The 16,872-nt window shown below is 35.6% G+C and overlaps 1 protein-coding gene across 9 annotated transcripts in view; it reads left to right on the top strand.

Moving 5' to 3' along the window:
* Positions 1-16,872, top strand: part of LOC135215540 (hemicentin-2-like) — a 57,398-nt gene that overhangs the window by 17,207 nt on the left and 23,319 nt on the right. For 6 of the 9 annotated variants that reach the window (XR_010314705.1, XR_010314711.1, XR_010314710.1 and 3 more), the window contains exon 2: positions 4,200-4,608. Coding sequence is in view for 1 of the 9 variants with exons in the window: in XM_064250373.1 (XP_064106443.1) it covers positions 4,518-4,608 (91 nt within the window). In the remaining 8 variants the exon portion in view is untranslated. The remainder of the gene's footprint in view (positions 1-4,199; positions 4,609-16,872) is intronic. The other 3 variants (XR_010314707.1, XR_010314708.1, XR_010314709.1) reach the window with 1 other exon arrangement.

Below are 16,872 nucleotides of genomic sequence, written 5' to 3'. Positions count from 1 at the left end.
TCAGTATCCCTCATCAATTTACTGATTATGAACTATGTGTTTGTGCCAAGTATCCCATCATTTACTGATTCTGAACTATGTTTGTGTAGTATCCCAATCATTTAACTGATTCTGATTTTGTGTTTGTGGTCAGTATCCGCATCATTTACTGAGTTCTGATTTGTGTTTGTGTCAAGTAATCGTCCAATCATTTACGATTCTGATTTGTGTTTGTGCCAGTATCCTCCCATGCATTTAAACTGATTCTGAATTGTGTTTGTGCCAGTATCCCATCAATATTACTGGAATTCTGGAAAGTATGTGTTTTTGTGGTAGTATCCCATCATTTACTGATTTCTGGAAAACTAAATGTTTGTGTCAGTTATCCCATTATTTACTGATTCTGAACTATGTGTTTGTGTCAGTATCCCATCATTTTACTGATTCCTGATTTGTGTTTTGTGTCAGTATCCCCATCAATTTACTGATTCTGAGCTATGTTTGTGTCAGTATCCCACATTTACTGGATTTCTGATTATGTTTGTGCAGTATCCATCATTTATTGATTTCTGACTATGTGTTTGGTGGTCAGTATCCCCATCATTACTGATTCTGAACTATGTTTGTGTCAGTATCCCATTATTTACTGATTCTGATTTGTGTTTGTGTCAGTATCCCATCATTTACTGATTCTGATTTGTGTTTGTGTCAGTATCCCATCATTTACTGATTCTGAACTATGTTTGTGTCAGTATCCCATCATTTACTGATTCTGAACTAGTGTTTGTGTCAGTATCCCATCATTTACTGATTCTGAACTATGTGTTTGTGTCAGTATCCCATCATTTACTGATTCTGATTTGTGTTTGTGTCAGTATCCCTTCATTTACTGATTCTGATTTGTGTTTGTGTCAGTATCCCATCATTTACTGATTCTGAACTATGTGTTTGTGTCAGTATCCCATCATTTACTGATTCTGAACTATGTGTTTGTGTCAGTATCCCATCATTTACTGATTCTGATTTGTGTTTGTGCCAGTATCCCATCATTTACTGATTCTGATTTGTGTTTGTGTCAGTATCCCATCATTTACTGATTCTGAACTGTGTGTTTGTGTCAGTATCCCATCATTTACTGATTCTGTACTGTGTGTTTGTGTCAGTTATCCCATCATTTACTGATTCTGTACTGTGTGTTTGTGTCAGTATCCCATCATTTACTGATTCTGATTTGTGTTTGTGTCAGTATCCCATCATTTACTGATTCTGATTTGTGTTTGTGTCAGTATCCCATCATTTACTGATTCTGATTTGTGTTTGTGCCAGTATCCCATCATTTAGTGATTCTGATTTGTGTTTGTGTCAGTATCCCATCATTTACTGATTCTGATTTGTGTTTGTGTCAGTATCCCATCATTTACTGATTCTGAACTATGTTTGTGTCAGTATCCCATCATTTACTGATTCTGAACTATGTGTTTGTGTCAGTATCCCATCATTTACTGATTCTGAACTATGTTTGTGTCAGTATCCCATCATTTACTGATTCTGATTTGTGTTTGTGTCAGTATCCCATCATTACTGATTCTGATTTGTGTTTGTGTCAGTATCCCATCATTTACTGATTCTGAACAATGTGTTTGTGCCAGTATCCCATCATTTTCTGATTCTGAACTATGTTTGTGTCAGTATCCCATCATTTACTGATTCTGATTTGTGTTTGTGTCAGTATCCCATCATTTACTGATTCTGAACTATGTGTTTGTGCCAGTATCCCATCATTTTCTGATTCCGAACTATGTTTGTGTCAGTATCCCATCATTTACTGATTCTGATTTGTGTTTGTGTCAGTATCCCATCATTTCTGATTCTGATTTTGGTGTTTGTGCCAGTATCCCTATCATTTACCTGATTCTGAAACTATCGTGTTTGTGTCAGTATCCCATCATTTTAATTTACTGATTCTGAACTATGTTTGTGTCAGTATCCCATCATTTACTGATTCGAATTGTGTTTGTGTCATTATCCTTCATTTACTGATTCTGATTTGTGTTTGTGTCAGTATCCCATCTACTTTAGTGATTCTGACTATGTTTGTGTCAGTATCCCATCATTTACTGATTCTGAACTATGTGTTTGTGCCAGTATCCCATCATTTACTGATTCTAATTTGTGTTTGTGCCAGTATCCCATCATTTACTGATTCTGAACTATGTGTTTGTGTCAGTATCCCATCATTTACTGATTCTGAACTATGTTTGTGTCAGTATCCCATCATTTACTGATTCTGAATTGTGTTTGTGTCATTATCCCTTCATTTACTGATTCTGATTTGTGTTTGTGTCAGTATCCCATCATTTACTGATTCTGAACTATGTGTTTGTGTCAGTATCCCATCATTTACTGATTCTGAACTATGTGTTTGTGTCAGTATCCCATCATTTACTGATTCTGATTTGTGTTTGTGTCAGTATCCCATCATTTACTGATTCTGAACTATGTTTGTGTCAGTATCCCATCATTTACTGATTCTGAACTATGTTTGTGTCAGTATCCCATCATTTACTGATTCTGAACTATGTGTTTGTGTCAGTATCCCATCATTTACTGATTCTGAACTATGTGTTTGTGTCAGTATCCCATCATTTACTGATTCTGAACTATGTTTGTGTCAGTATCCCATCATTTACTGATTCTGATTTGTGTTTGTGTCAGTATCCCATCATTTACTGATTCTGAACTATGTGTTTGTGTCAGTATCCCATCATTTACTGATTCTGATTTGTGTTTGTGTCAGTATCCCATCATTTACTGATTCTGAACTATGTGTTTGTGTCAGTATCCCATCATTTTACTGATTCTGATTTGTGTTTGTGTCAGTATCCCATCATTTACTGATTCTGATTTGTGTTTGTGTCAGTATCCCATCATTTACTGATTCTGAACTATGTGTTTGTGTCAGTATCCCATCATTTACTGATTCTGAACTATGTGTTTGTGCCAGTATCCCATCATTTACTGATTCTGAACTATGTTTTGTGTCAGTATCCCATCATTTACTGATTCTGAACTATGTTTGTGTCAGTATCCCATCATTTACTGATTCTGAACTATGTGTTTGTGCCAGTATCCCATCATTTACTGATTCTGAAGTATGTGTTTGTGTCAGTATCCCATCATTTACTGATTCTGAGCTGTGTTTGTGTCAGTATCCCATCATTTACTGATTCTGAACTATGTGTTTGTGTCAGTATCCCATCATTTACTGATTCTGATTTGTGTTTGTGTCAGTATCCCATCATTTACTGATTCTGATTTGTGTTTGTGCCAGTATCCCATCATTTACTCATTCTGAACTATGTGTTTGTGCCAGTATCCCATCATTTACTGCTTCTGAACTATGTGTTTGTGCCAGTATCCCATCATTTACTGATTCTGAACTATGTTTGTGTCAGTATCCCATCATTTACTGATTCTGATTTGTGTTTGTGTCAGTATCCCATCATTTACTGATTCTGAACTATGTGTTTGTGTCAGTATCCCATCATTTACTGATTCTGAACTATGTTTGTGTCAGTATCCCATCATTTACTGATTCTGAACTATGTGTTTGTGCCAGTATCCCATCATTTACTGATTCTGAACTATGTGTTTGTGTCAGTATCCCATCATTTACTGATTCTGATCTGTGTTTGTGTCAGTATCCCATCATTTACTGATTCTGAACTATGTGTTTGTGTCAGTATCCCATCATTTACTGATTCTGATTTGTGTTTGTGTCAGTATCCCATCATTTACTGATTCTGATTTGTGTTTGTGCCAGTATCCCATCATTTACTGATTCTGAACTATGTGTTTGTGCCAGTATCCCATCATTTACTGATTCTGAACTATGTGTTTGTGCCAGTATCCCATCATTTACTGATTCTGAACTATGTTTGTGTCAGTATCCCATCATTTACTGATTCTGATTTGTGTTTGTGTCAGTATCCCATCATTTACTGATTCTGAACTATGTGTTTGTGTCAGTATCCCATCATTTACTGATTCTGAACTATGTTTGTGTCAGTATCCCATCATTTACTGATTCTGAACTATGTGTTTGTGTCAGTATCCCATCATTTACTGATTTTGAATTGTGTATGTGCCAGTATCCCATCATTTACTGATTCTAAACTATGTGCTTAGCTTATTTGCCTGCAATAATCCAACTGCTTCAGGTTACAAGCAAAATACCCTCATGAGAAAAGTGCTTAGATATGGAGATATGTGAACTAACTTGTAGAAACATTAAAAGAAAACAGAAATGATTCATTTAAATTATGATTCACTAGAAGAGACCCCGAAGATTCTGACACATACGAGTATTTTATAGTTCACGATACTTATGGTACTTTGTTCTTTGGAAAAATGAGTAGTGAGTAAAATGTTTTTCATTTGGAAGGTCGAATGAAGAATGGGAGGAAATATAAACACTTGGCGTTTACAATAAACGATGAAACTGAGCCCTGAATGAATATTTGTTCATAAGATTCGCGATGTGTTCATCTATCAAGAACTGTATCAGGATTAGCCTTCTCGTTATAGTGACACTCGAGACCCAATCAACTCTTGCTGATCCTCACACAGGTAAGGAGTAATGTTAAACTCTATATTACTAACAATTCAGATTTTTTTCTTTTTGGGGGGGTTGGAGGACTGGATTTAAGATAGCTTTCCTTTTTTTTCTGGCTTTTACAATAATAGTTACATTAATAACTATTTTAGGAGTGAGTTGCGAATTAATGTTCACCAAATGCATTTCGTTAAACTTCTTTGTTTTTACTTAACTCGTGATATTGTTTGCACAACATTTAGCCTGTCACATTGTTGAAAATTATTATTATTATTATTATACAGAAGATGAAACTTATTGACATGGAACAAACCCATTGGGGCCACTGACTCAAAATTCAAGTTCCCAAAGTATATGGTCTTAATTAAGAAGTAGTAAGTGGGGGTCAAGGCAAATACAAAAAGGAAGAGATCCCACTTATTAAAAAAGAAAAAATAAATAAATTAATTAATAAATAGATAGAAATGTTTTCAACATATTAATAATTTGAAAAAAAATATCGGCATTCGTAACATTAAATCAAATTGATTTACGATTGGTGATTAATACAATCGTAGTAATATGAATGAATAATAGAACAACAGTGATGAAAACAAAGAATTAAGACAGAATAATCACCAAAGCAGAGATAGGAAATAGTGAGGGCAATATCTTATTTACGATGTATATCCAGTGATATAGCATTCCTATAAAGCTTGGACTTTGCGGCAACTCTTTATTGCGTTTCTTTGTTATTTTCTGTGGTCTGGTGCAAATGCATTCGAGATGTATTCTGGTGCTGCTGTTTCATTCGATATGTTATCTTTTCGCCCTAGAAAATCACATATCGCCCCTTATAATTATAAAGGTTTTGTGCTTCGTGTACAAACTTGTAGTAGAATTTGATTTACTATTGAAATTTACTTAGACATTTCATGTATTGAAGAATAAAGCTTAGATCTTAAATCTTCCCTTAAATATTCTGGAATTATGGAACTTTCATTATTCTGTAAAGCAGAGAAGAAGGTTAGTGAAACAGATTAAAGCAAGAATGAAATACGTGCATGGCAATATCAGTAGTTTAATTACTCTCTAGATATTATTATGATGTTATAATGTCATTTGCTGACCGACTGTAATAAACTTACTGATGATGGAAAGAGAAACCCACAAGGTTACTAAGTACCTATAACTTCTTTACTTGCAAGTATTTGCACAGTATTTTACTTAAAACTCGAGTACTTTCATGCCCTAACTGGGGCCCCTTTTCAAGAGATGTGAAATTGCTCAAATTGGGTCAAGGCACAGCAGTCCTCTGGAACTTGTTGTTGTGCTGTCATTTATTTGATTGTTTTCCTGGTTTCCTTTTTCCATCTCAAGAAAAAAAATTGGAAGGCATTTTAGTTCGGTTTAAGCTAACTACTGATATTCGAAACACAAAGAAGCACTGTGACTGAGACATTGAAAATAATCACTACCATTATATACGTAGGTACGTACCTTTTATTACCGAAACATGATTAACCTCAAACGCATAACCACATTTCAGTAGGCTATCTTACGTCATACTCCCAAAATGACCTTCTAATCCTAGTTAAGCGATGTCGATGGCAGTTGTTTATGTAAGTGATAAATCAGCTTATTTAATGCGCTTATTAACTTGAGGTAACTCATTTCTATGGCCACTTGATTTTGATGCTTCAGAGATTCTCACAAGCATGACTGTGTGAAGCGAAATTTTTGTGCAGCAGTACTATAGTAGATTCTCATCACCCGTGCATCTAATGTCTGGCCCAGTCCCTTACGACGCTCCTGATTGGCTGTCGAGAGAGTTCACATAGGCAGGATGTATGATCCACCTCTCCTGAGGGATACGTCTTTCAAAAGTATCCCTCTGGAGCGGTGGAACATACATCCTGCCTATGTGAGCTCTCGAGAGAGACTGAGAGTTTCCAGCCCTGTGACTGGCTTATCAGCAGCCAATCAGGAGCGTCGTAAGGGACTGGCCTAGAGATCAGATGCACGGTTGATGAGAATCTACTATAGTACTTCCGCAGGTTTGGCTTCTTCCAGAGTTTTTTCTTCCTGAGCTACTGATGCCTCACTCGTTCTTTTATTTTTGGTTCTGCAGCTGCTATATGATGCCAGCTGCCATAAAATATTTCATGTCCAGCAATATCGTTGTGTATTGTGGGTGTGTGGTTTTTATTTTTCAGTCATTCCAATATCCGGTCTTTTTCTTTTTATTCATACGTAAGTATGCGCTTAGGTCGCATATAAATAACTTTGCCACAGAAAATAATGTAAGCCTTCCATTTTCTAACATCCATGAAGTTAAACGAAGTTATTTCGTCTGCACGATTACGAGCAAAATTTTCATGAATACCCCTAGTTAATGGATAACTCCCTTTCAGTCCTGATTCACTGTAAACATATTTGTGTTCCTTAAGATTCAAACGCACACAAAACAACCTTTTGAAAGGAATTTAGATGCTAGGGAACCATGACAAAGCGTGGAGAGCGTAATGCTACTAGATTTCTCTTTAAATTCTTAATGGAAATAGCTTTTATTTTACCGCCTTCTTATGACCCAAGAGCGACTTCAGCTTACTTTCAAATGGCACTTTTTAGGAATGGAATGGAATATATAGAGTTTAGGCCAAAGGACAAGCACTGGGACCTATGAGGTCATTCAGCGCTAGAAAGGAAAATACAGCAGGTAGGATTGAAAGGTATAAAAGGAGAAAAAATTGACAGCTGCATTATGAAATAATTGTTAGGAGTGATTGATGGCAAGATTGGAAAAAGGTAATATGAATGGAGGCACAGTAAACAAAATGAAAGGAGTTGCAGCTAGGGGCCGAAGGGACTAATGCCTACAGTGCACCCCGTGAGGTGCCCTGACGTCACTAACCCCATACGGGATGGCACTTTTCATGATCAAATAAAGCTACTTTTCTGAAAACTAATATTAACGACACATTGACGACTTCTAGAGGTTGGACTATGGAGGTCCATTTATTTTTCTTTTATACTATGAAATATAGATATACTGGACTGTTGTTTCAGCTCAAGTCATTCCTGAACATGAACCCAGAACTGGCCATAACCTCCCGGGAGCAGAGCTAAGATAACTACATTTGGTTTGGCCGATACAAGAAGAAGCCCTCGGGAATTAACCCCCACGCGAGCATCTCCAGGTTCTATGTCTGGGTTGGCCATACTTTCATTGGATTTTTCTTAAAGGAAAACAAATGTGCAGTGCTTGGAATCTCCGTCTTTTACTTCATGAAGAATTTACTATGATTCTAACAAACCTAGTTTTCACTTACTATTTCAACTTGATAAATGAAAACAAATTTATTTTTCATATCAAAATAAATACGAAGCCTCTATAGCTGTACACTTGCGGCCAAAAGAGAAAATGTTCGTATGGAGGAGCTCTCGATAAATGGTAAAGACGGTATACAAGTATAAACAAAAGCCTAATAAGAAGGGCAATCAACGAGATGAGGAATGCAAAGACGTCCAGGTTTAACCATTCGTGGTACTTATACTATATAATCGTGGTGGTATTTTCGAATGGATAACCAGGTTGCGTAAAATATGTCTGGATGAGGGAAATCTTCGAAAGGTATTGTTAATGAAAATAAATACTCTTATAGATTACTAAAGAGAAGATAAGTGACTAAAACCTTGAGAAATGTATTTCATTATGTAATACAATGTATAAGGCGAATGGTAGGATTTTCTTTGAAAACTATGATAAATAACGAAAAGGAGAGATGTCTTGATTTGACAAAACAACTTTTTTTTGTGAAGGAGTGCTTTGGTTGTTACAGGTAAAGGAAACAGTCGTATGAAAAGCACACTGACGAATAAGGAACTAACAATTAGAGAGGTGGCGTGCTGAGGATGAACGTGACAAAATGGGTTCTAAAAGAAAAGTAAAACATTAAAGTACTGGCCTCAATGGGTGAAAATTTTTCGTGGATGGGAAAATATGGGTAATGACAAGATATGCATATGCAAATTTGTATAAGACGAAAGCCTTGCGTGGAACGTGGAATCGATAATGTTAGCGAATTAAATATTTTAGACTGATGAAAGTGCGAGAAGATGAACATACTAGTATTACAGCTTGAAAGCTTTGCTAGGCAATTAAAACTGAGAGCAAACACAAACTGAACTCATGTCGTAATGGAAATGAAATCCAGGAAGACAAAGCGAATAACATATGTGGGTAGTAAAATAATTGAAATGGTTGACTGAAACCGGTATTTTGAAGTAAATGTAGCAGATAGTATTTAAGCGAGAGAAGTCGGGAATCACTGAAGAGTTCAAAAATGAAGGTAGCAAAAGCCATTCGCAATGTTTGGAGGGAAGAGAGAAGGCATATCTGTGGGGAGGAAAAATTTGGTTTGTATAGAATGATTGCTTAGCCAAGTTTCCCTCATGATTAGCAAAGATTAGGCGTTAAGTACAAATAAGAAAACGGTATAAATGACTAAGAGAAATGATTTGTAAGCATTATTTTGGATGAAGAGGTGTTGAAACGATAATAAAAATAGGGAAATGACAAATTTGTGACAGTATGGTTTGCTTATGTGAGGCCCATGTAAGACCCGAGAAATAAGGTTGGTATGTCGATTTGATTTGATTTGATATATATAGAATTTTGTCACTATGCCAAGCACTGAGGCAACTAAGGCCATTCAGCGCTGAAACGGAAATTGACAGTAAAAGGTTTGAAAGGTGTAACAGGAAGAGAACCTTGCAGTTGCACTATGAAACAATTGTTAGGAGAGGGTGGACAGTAAGATGGAAGAAAGAGAATATAAACGGAGGGACAGTAAAACGAATGAAAGTAGTTGCAGCTAAGGGCCGAAGGGACGCTGCAAAGAACCTTAAGTAATGCCTACATTGCACCGAATGAGGTGCATTGACGGCTCTACCTCCCCTACGGGGGTTTGCTCGAGTTGCGGGTATGAAGGAAGATCAGTTGACTAAATGGGATGTAGAAGTTTCATTAGGAAAGAAAGAGGGAGACGGACATCTAGCTGGCTAGATGTGTGGCAGAGGCTCAAGAATGAAACGGCCTTGATATGCATTAACAGAAAAAAAAAAGTTCTAAGGTAGAGGTCAATTGTGTTCACGACGCTGATACCTTGTGTGGAAGTGTGTAGCAAGCCTATTATTTCGAAAGTCTTCTGCACTGGATAATCATGATTCATTTAACAGGAAAAAATATGAATAACTATAACTATATATATATATATATATATATATATATATATATATATATATATATATATATATATGTATATATGTATGTATATATATGTATAGATATGCTTAAAAATCACAGTAGATGCCACCGTGACTTCATTAAATAAGCGAATACCACAGGAAAATGATAGTGAGAAACCCAAGCGCTTTCGTTTTTTACTAAGACATTGTCAAGGAGTTAACTCCTTGACAATGTCTTAGTAAAGACGAAAGCGCTTGGATTTCTGACTATCAATTTTCCTGTGGTAATTCGCGCTTATATGTATATATATATATATCTATATATATATGTATATATATATATATATGTATATATATATATATATATATATATATATATATATATATATTCAAAAAATCACCATAACGTGACTGGAATATTTTGAAGTAATAAAATTCCACACTTATGTAAGATGTGTATTAAAAATGCTTAAAAGACGGAAGCTTTCCTCTATTTAATCAGTAGACCTCATCAGAGTACGGCTGATGAGGTGTACTGATCAAGTAGACGAAAGCTCTCGTCTTTTAAGATTTTTTTAATACACATCTTACATGAGTGTGGACTTTTATTCCTTCAAAATATATATATTTAATACACCATATTCCTACGCAGACTTGCGCGTTTGGGAGGAATTCCAACCCCTTAAGTGGAAGGTAAGCCTAAGATAACAGCCGTAGGCAACATTTTATTACTGAGAACGGCTACCGTGTTGAAAGTACAGGTTGTAAAGCGTGAGAGTTTTCGCCATAGTCATCGGGTTTGGAGCAGTTATATTGAATCTCGAGGTACTGTGCTACCCAGGAAGGTTGTTAGACCTATTTTTTTTTTTATAGCAATATTACAATAGTTCTTGCATTTCTATAATATGCACTATTTACAAACTATTAACAAATTCCTCCGTAAAGTTCATTTTACAACATCTTGGTAAGACGTATTTTGAGAATTTCAGCTTAATCTTGATCATATTTATTCTACAAATCACATCCAAGTTATCGTCTCTACTTGCAACCTAAACTGCGGTAACATATTCAGTAACTAGCAAGGACATAGTGTTGCTTTGTTTCTTAGTTCTGAGTTGAAAGTCTAACATTTATGTTTGAATTGGTTGATCACATTTAACAGCAACTATTTTTCCCAAAAGATCCTAATACCAATTCGTTCCAAACCTGTGGGATGCGGAATTTCCCGATAAAAATTTAATAGCATCCTTGCTATCCTGTGCGTTGTGAAAGGGAAAATATATTCTAGAACATGCGTTTGTTGTCCAATATACCGTGCCGATATTTCAAAAAAATAAAAATAAATAAAACAGGGGGACGAAAATAGTAAGCGTTTTGGATACCTAAAAGCTGCACAGAAGAAAAGAAAGACAGTTCATTTATTTCATATGAAAAAGATAGATATTTTGGAAGTAGGTGGGACAAGTGTGATAAGGCAAGTTTTACTGGGTCTGCAAATGATCGCTTGAACCGAGTACAAATATATTCAGAAATTCACAGACTTGAACAGTTGCCGGAAGACTAACCGGGTACTAAAGTCATTTAAGAAAGTTTATAACAAAGACTTGCGTCATTTTCATTTTTTTTTTTACCGAATATAAGCTTTAAGTTTGCTCGTGATTCTGATGAAGAATGCAAAGTTACAATGATTGAAATTAACTATTTCATACAGCCAATATAAAAAATTTCTTTATTTTTCATCACTGGGTTATTTGCCGAAACTTTTTATTTTCCGTAGCTTTCTTTTCTCTTTCTTTCTTTCTCACATATTCAGATGAAGAATTATGGGAGTTTTGGAGACAATGAAACCTTACCATCCCCAAACTTTTGAATATATTTGGAGGAGATTAACTTTTTTTCTGATGTTTTACTTTAGATGGGTATTTTTTTTTTTACCAAATTCTCGTAAAATCAGTTATTTTCGAGAACCAGTGATGTTATTCACGTTATAATAATAGAGTTTAGATTGAACCCCCCTTTCATAGCAATGTAAATATTTTCTTCAGTTATGCTGCAAACTTTGCGAGGATGCGAAGAGACGCAATACCAGCTTATTAATGCAAGTTTGCTTATCAATGGAACTGATATCCACGGGAAATCAGTAAATTCATTCTTCCTTGTGTCATATCTGCTGTGTGTAAGGTGCGAAAGTTTCGTTCTTCACTTTCTTTCTATCTATGTTTTTCTGATACCCATAAATCGGCGCCGCTCTAGAAATGTTTACTTTAAAGCGAAACAGCAAAAGATAAACGAGGTTATTTGAGCAGAATTTCTTCAGCCTATCTTTCTTCCGATCTCAAGGTCTTAATATGAGGACGGATACTGTGGAAGAAAATACAGGAAGATACTGTTAAAAGAGAGAGAGAGAGAGAGAGAGAGAGAGAGAGAGAGAGAGAGAGAGAGAATAGCCAAGTTCTGATAAGGGTTCAACAAAATCATCATGCCTCATCATCATACATACATTTTTCTTTTACCTTATTGTCATGTAGCTGTTTGTAAAGTTCGACTCAGGCTTGATTACCCAAGCATACTATAACTATGTCATTACAAAAATAGGGATAATCTGAAATACTCCTGCCAAGGAATTTCCGGGAACCAAGACACTTGCATTTGAAAAATTTAAATGAATGGGTATTCATTTAAATTTTTCATTTCCAATATAAAGTTTCTGCGTCAACAGCAACTCATCATGTAAATGAAGAATAATGTACCTAATGCAATTTAATTGCGTGTGTGTGTGTGTGAGTTTGTCTCTCTCTCTCTCTCTCTCTCTCTCTCTCTCTCTCCTCTCTCTCTCTCTCTCTCTTTTAAGTCCTGATTTCAGTTATGAAAGGGAGAAGCGAATGAATAATGTATGTTGAATACTTCTTGTTACCACACGAGAATTAGCTGATGGTCTGATGGGAATATTACTCGGGTCTTCCGGGCACTAAACCACTTAATACGACAATGGATTGCCTCCGCGGCAAATGATTACTACACAAAAACAGGGTTACGAGAATGAAGATAATTTGATGGCAGATTGAGACGCATTAACTAAGGGAATAAAGAGCCCGAGGCCGTAATTAGCACAGCGTCGGGGTCAGAAGAGCCACATTTACCAAATGATACTGAAAATTTTAGAGGTGTCAGCATTCTTCACCTGCGCATTGGAAATTCGACCCACCAAGTTAATGGCTACCTCAAGGTTCGAAAAAGAGGAATGGAGCTCAGTAGTTCCACGAATCCGATATCAGTTGATACTTTATACATACAGGGACAAAAATAACTCTGGTACAAAAGAAAAGCACACTTCCAGATCTCTCTCTCTCTCTGTCTCTGTCTGTCTGTCTGTCTGTCTCTCTCTCTCTCTCTCTCTCTGTATATATATATATATATATATATATATATATATATATATATATATATATATATATATATATGCGTGTGTGTGTGTTTATGTATGTATGTATATATATATATATATATATATATATATATATATATATATAGATAGATATATATGTACATATATATATATATATATATATATATATATATATATATATATATATATATACATATATATAGATATATATATATATATATATATATATATATATATATATATGTACATATATATCTATCTATATATATATATATATATATATATATATATATATTTAAGTAAATATATATATATATATATATATATATATATATATATATTTACACACATCTATAGTATATATACATATATAAATATATATATATATATATATATATATATATATATACATATGTGTGTGTGTGTGTGTGTGTAAAGGCAGTGCCAGAAAGACGGTGTAAGTTAAAAAGTTTCCTAGAGAAATTCTTTGAAATTAGAAGGTACCCTCTACAATACTAGTGAAGGTGGACGAATGATAAAGAAGTATAGAAGTATACGTTCGAAGCGAGGTGGTAGTGTCCGTGTTAACAGTAAATTGGTGGTATGATGTGTAGTTTTGACGGTCCGTCAGTTTCCAACGTTATGATTTTGCTGAAGTAATTTAACGATTTTGTGCAAAAGCGAAGGCAAATCTCTTTTCCTGGTGTTGTTCAGATGTATTGAGTTTGTGTGTGTGATACGAGTTGTATGATTCCACTTGGCGTTAGTGTTCGTTGTGGGGAACCGAGACGTTGAGATAGAACATGTCTCTAAGCTTCTAAGTTCCTTTACACCTTCGAAGTGGCCGTAGGTAACGGTGGCAGGACCGGTAGTCTTTGGCGGGGATCAAGAGAGAGACGGAAGAAGTGAGAACCGTTGCAGTATGCACTTAGTAATGAGGAACCATCCTTCTCTCGACTTTAATTAACGGTTCATTCACAACGTCACCTCAGTTATCAGTTATGATGGAAAAGCCCCGTCTATGAAGCAGCGTGCCACGCGATAGGATGTATACCTGGCAGAGTCAGATATCCTTCTTAGCCTGAGAGGAACTTCACCTGAGATGACCCCATTGACAATGAAGTTGGAGGAACCGACAATCTTCCCGACGATCCCAAGGAGTGTTGCCACGGCAGTGGCCGGCAATAAAGTCACAACGTCACAAAAAAAAAGTCACAATTTTGCTAGGAAAAGAAGCCACAGGGTAAAAATTCACATTAATTTTGTCTTTTGTTTCTGTTTTTACGGTAATCCCAACGAAGTTGTACAAAACACGCCGCAAAGGTGGCAACATACCGGGTTAAAACACTTTGGGGATCATTATCTAGGAAAGATTAACGTGGATTTTTTTCCTGTGACCTTTTTTCTGTAACTTTTTACCCGTGACTTTTTTCCTGGATTCGTCACGGCAATGCCCGAGAGATGTTCTAATTGACTTCATATAACACCTGATTCCTTCATTTACTATAGGTGAGAGAACGCTTTCAGTTATTCAATAGCGTACAGTGAGTTGTGTTAGTCTTGGCAGAAAACTGTGCTTTGTGGCTTCAGGAGGAGCCATTCAGTCAGTTTTTAAGCAGTAGTTTTTTTTTCGTCTTTTCTCTCGCGTGCATACTTATTTTTTACATATTACATTTTTCTGATTTTATGTCTTCCGTTTTAAACATGAGATTATGGTTAAAAAAGACATACTCTATAGTTCCTTTGGTAGAAATGTGAAGGGAATAGCGATGTAAGTCTTGTAAAAAAGACAAATACTGAGACGAGGACCCTGGCTGAAGGGGATATTAATAATGACTTCATTATTGTGAATGCAGATTCTACATTTATTCTTTTCCAAAGAGTTGTTAATGGTCAATTAACGCCAAGTGTAGAGCCCACCCGTCATCTAAGAAAATTCAGGATCCAGTGACGCATTTGTAAGAAGTTGCCTTTTATAGATTATGCTAAAGGGGGATTTAGGCAGCTGGATAAGAACTTCACCTTCGTTACATGCAAGACTTGGGAAGAGTTTAAAGCTACCAAGAGACAGGTGTGTGGCCCAGAATCTGGTATGGATGAAGGTTTAACTTTACGTGATATTTTGAAGTTAACTGATAGGAAGGGTCTCTCTTAAATTGAACAGATTTTGAATAACTGATATAATCTATCAGTCACAGAGTAACTGACGTAGTGGATTCGTCTGAAATAAAGCTAACCAAGTCTGCAACCGCTATCCTCTCCAAGAATGACAAGCATCGGCGACTTACTGGAAGAAGGAAGTTACCCTGAAAAATCAATCATCAGAAAAAATAGAGAAAACTCTATAGAAACTAAATGCAGCTGATACAGCTATCACATTCAATATTATTATTGTTCAGATGAGCCCTACTCATAAGGAACAAGCAAACAGGAACCACTGAATCTCAATTCAAGCTTTCAAAGAACATGAAATTCATCTGAAAGAAGTATCAGAAAGTACAGTAATAGGAAATGCAGAAAAAAATATATCAGGTATTATAACAAAAAAAAAAAAGGCAAATTAACAAATCATTAACTGAATAGGTAAAAATGAGAGTAAATGATAAAATACAAGGAAAATTGAATTGGTGTAGTAATGCATTGCATTTTGCTGGAACATATGAGGTTCCTGTAGCTCAACTGCTTCATGGCGACAGTTCCAGAGTCCAACGATATGAGAAATGAAAGACCTCTGGAACTGAGAAGTTCGACAGCGAGGCATATCTACTGCAAAAGATCTGTTAAAATGCAACAAAAGATCTGTTAACATACAACAAAAGATCTGTTAAAATACAACAAAAGATCTGTTAAAATACAACAAAAGATCTGTTAACATACAACAAAAGATCTGTTAAAATACAACTTATGAGAAACTGTAAAATAAGAGGTCATCCGTAGATGGTCCAAGTTATAACTGCTCATGTTAGGAGACAGAAAACTACCACCATGAAAAGTCTGCGAAAAAAGAAAAAAATCCCTAGCAGAGGCAGACATCCATATTGGAGAACAGTAATCTAGTAAAAGAAGGACAAATGATCAGAACCAGGTTGCATTGCATTGATTTTATCACTGTTATGAATATATGAGGTTTTACGTACAATACTTTATTTCCGTGTGATATCCACAGACACTGCTAAAGAAACACACAAACACACACTCTCTCTCTCTCACACACACACACACACACTCACACACACACATATATATATATATATATAATATATATAATATATATATATATATATATACGTATATGAGTGTGGTCACATCACCGTGAGTCATATATAAGCATTAAGGCTGAGAAATGGTGTTTTATAAGGAATTTTGTCATTTCTAGTTTTTGACACCATGGCAACGATGTTGGACTTGGGTATCCGGTTACGAAGTATTATGTTAATATCTCCAATGGTTTTACTGCTAGAGCATTTTTTTGAGTGATAACTTTATATGGCGGTTATCTATGAAAACCGTGGCACTGTGATATTATATCAAAATATCTAGAAATACTTTATTATAAGAACTTGGATGAACATGAATGAAGTACGATATGTTTTCCTGGCATCGACTTCCATCAAAACAAAGTGCCCGCCCGGCTGCCGAAGAC

The sequence above is a fragment of the Macrobrachium nipponense genome, chromosome 5, assembly GCF_015104395.2.
Source record: "Macrobrachium nipponense isolate FS-2020 chromosome 5, ASM1510439v2, whole genome shotgun sequence".
NCBI lineage: Eukaryota > Metazoa > Arthropoda > Malacostraca > Decapoda > Palaemonidae > Macrobrachium > Macrobrachium nipponense.
Note: the sequence above shows the minus strand (reverse complement) of the source record. Positions and strands in the feature narration are given on the sequence as shown.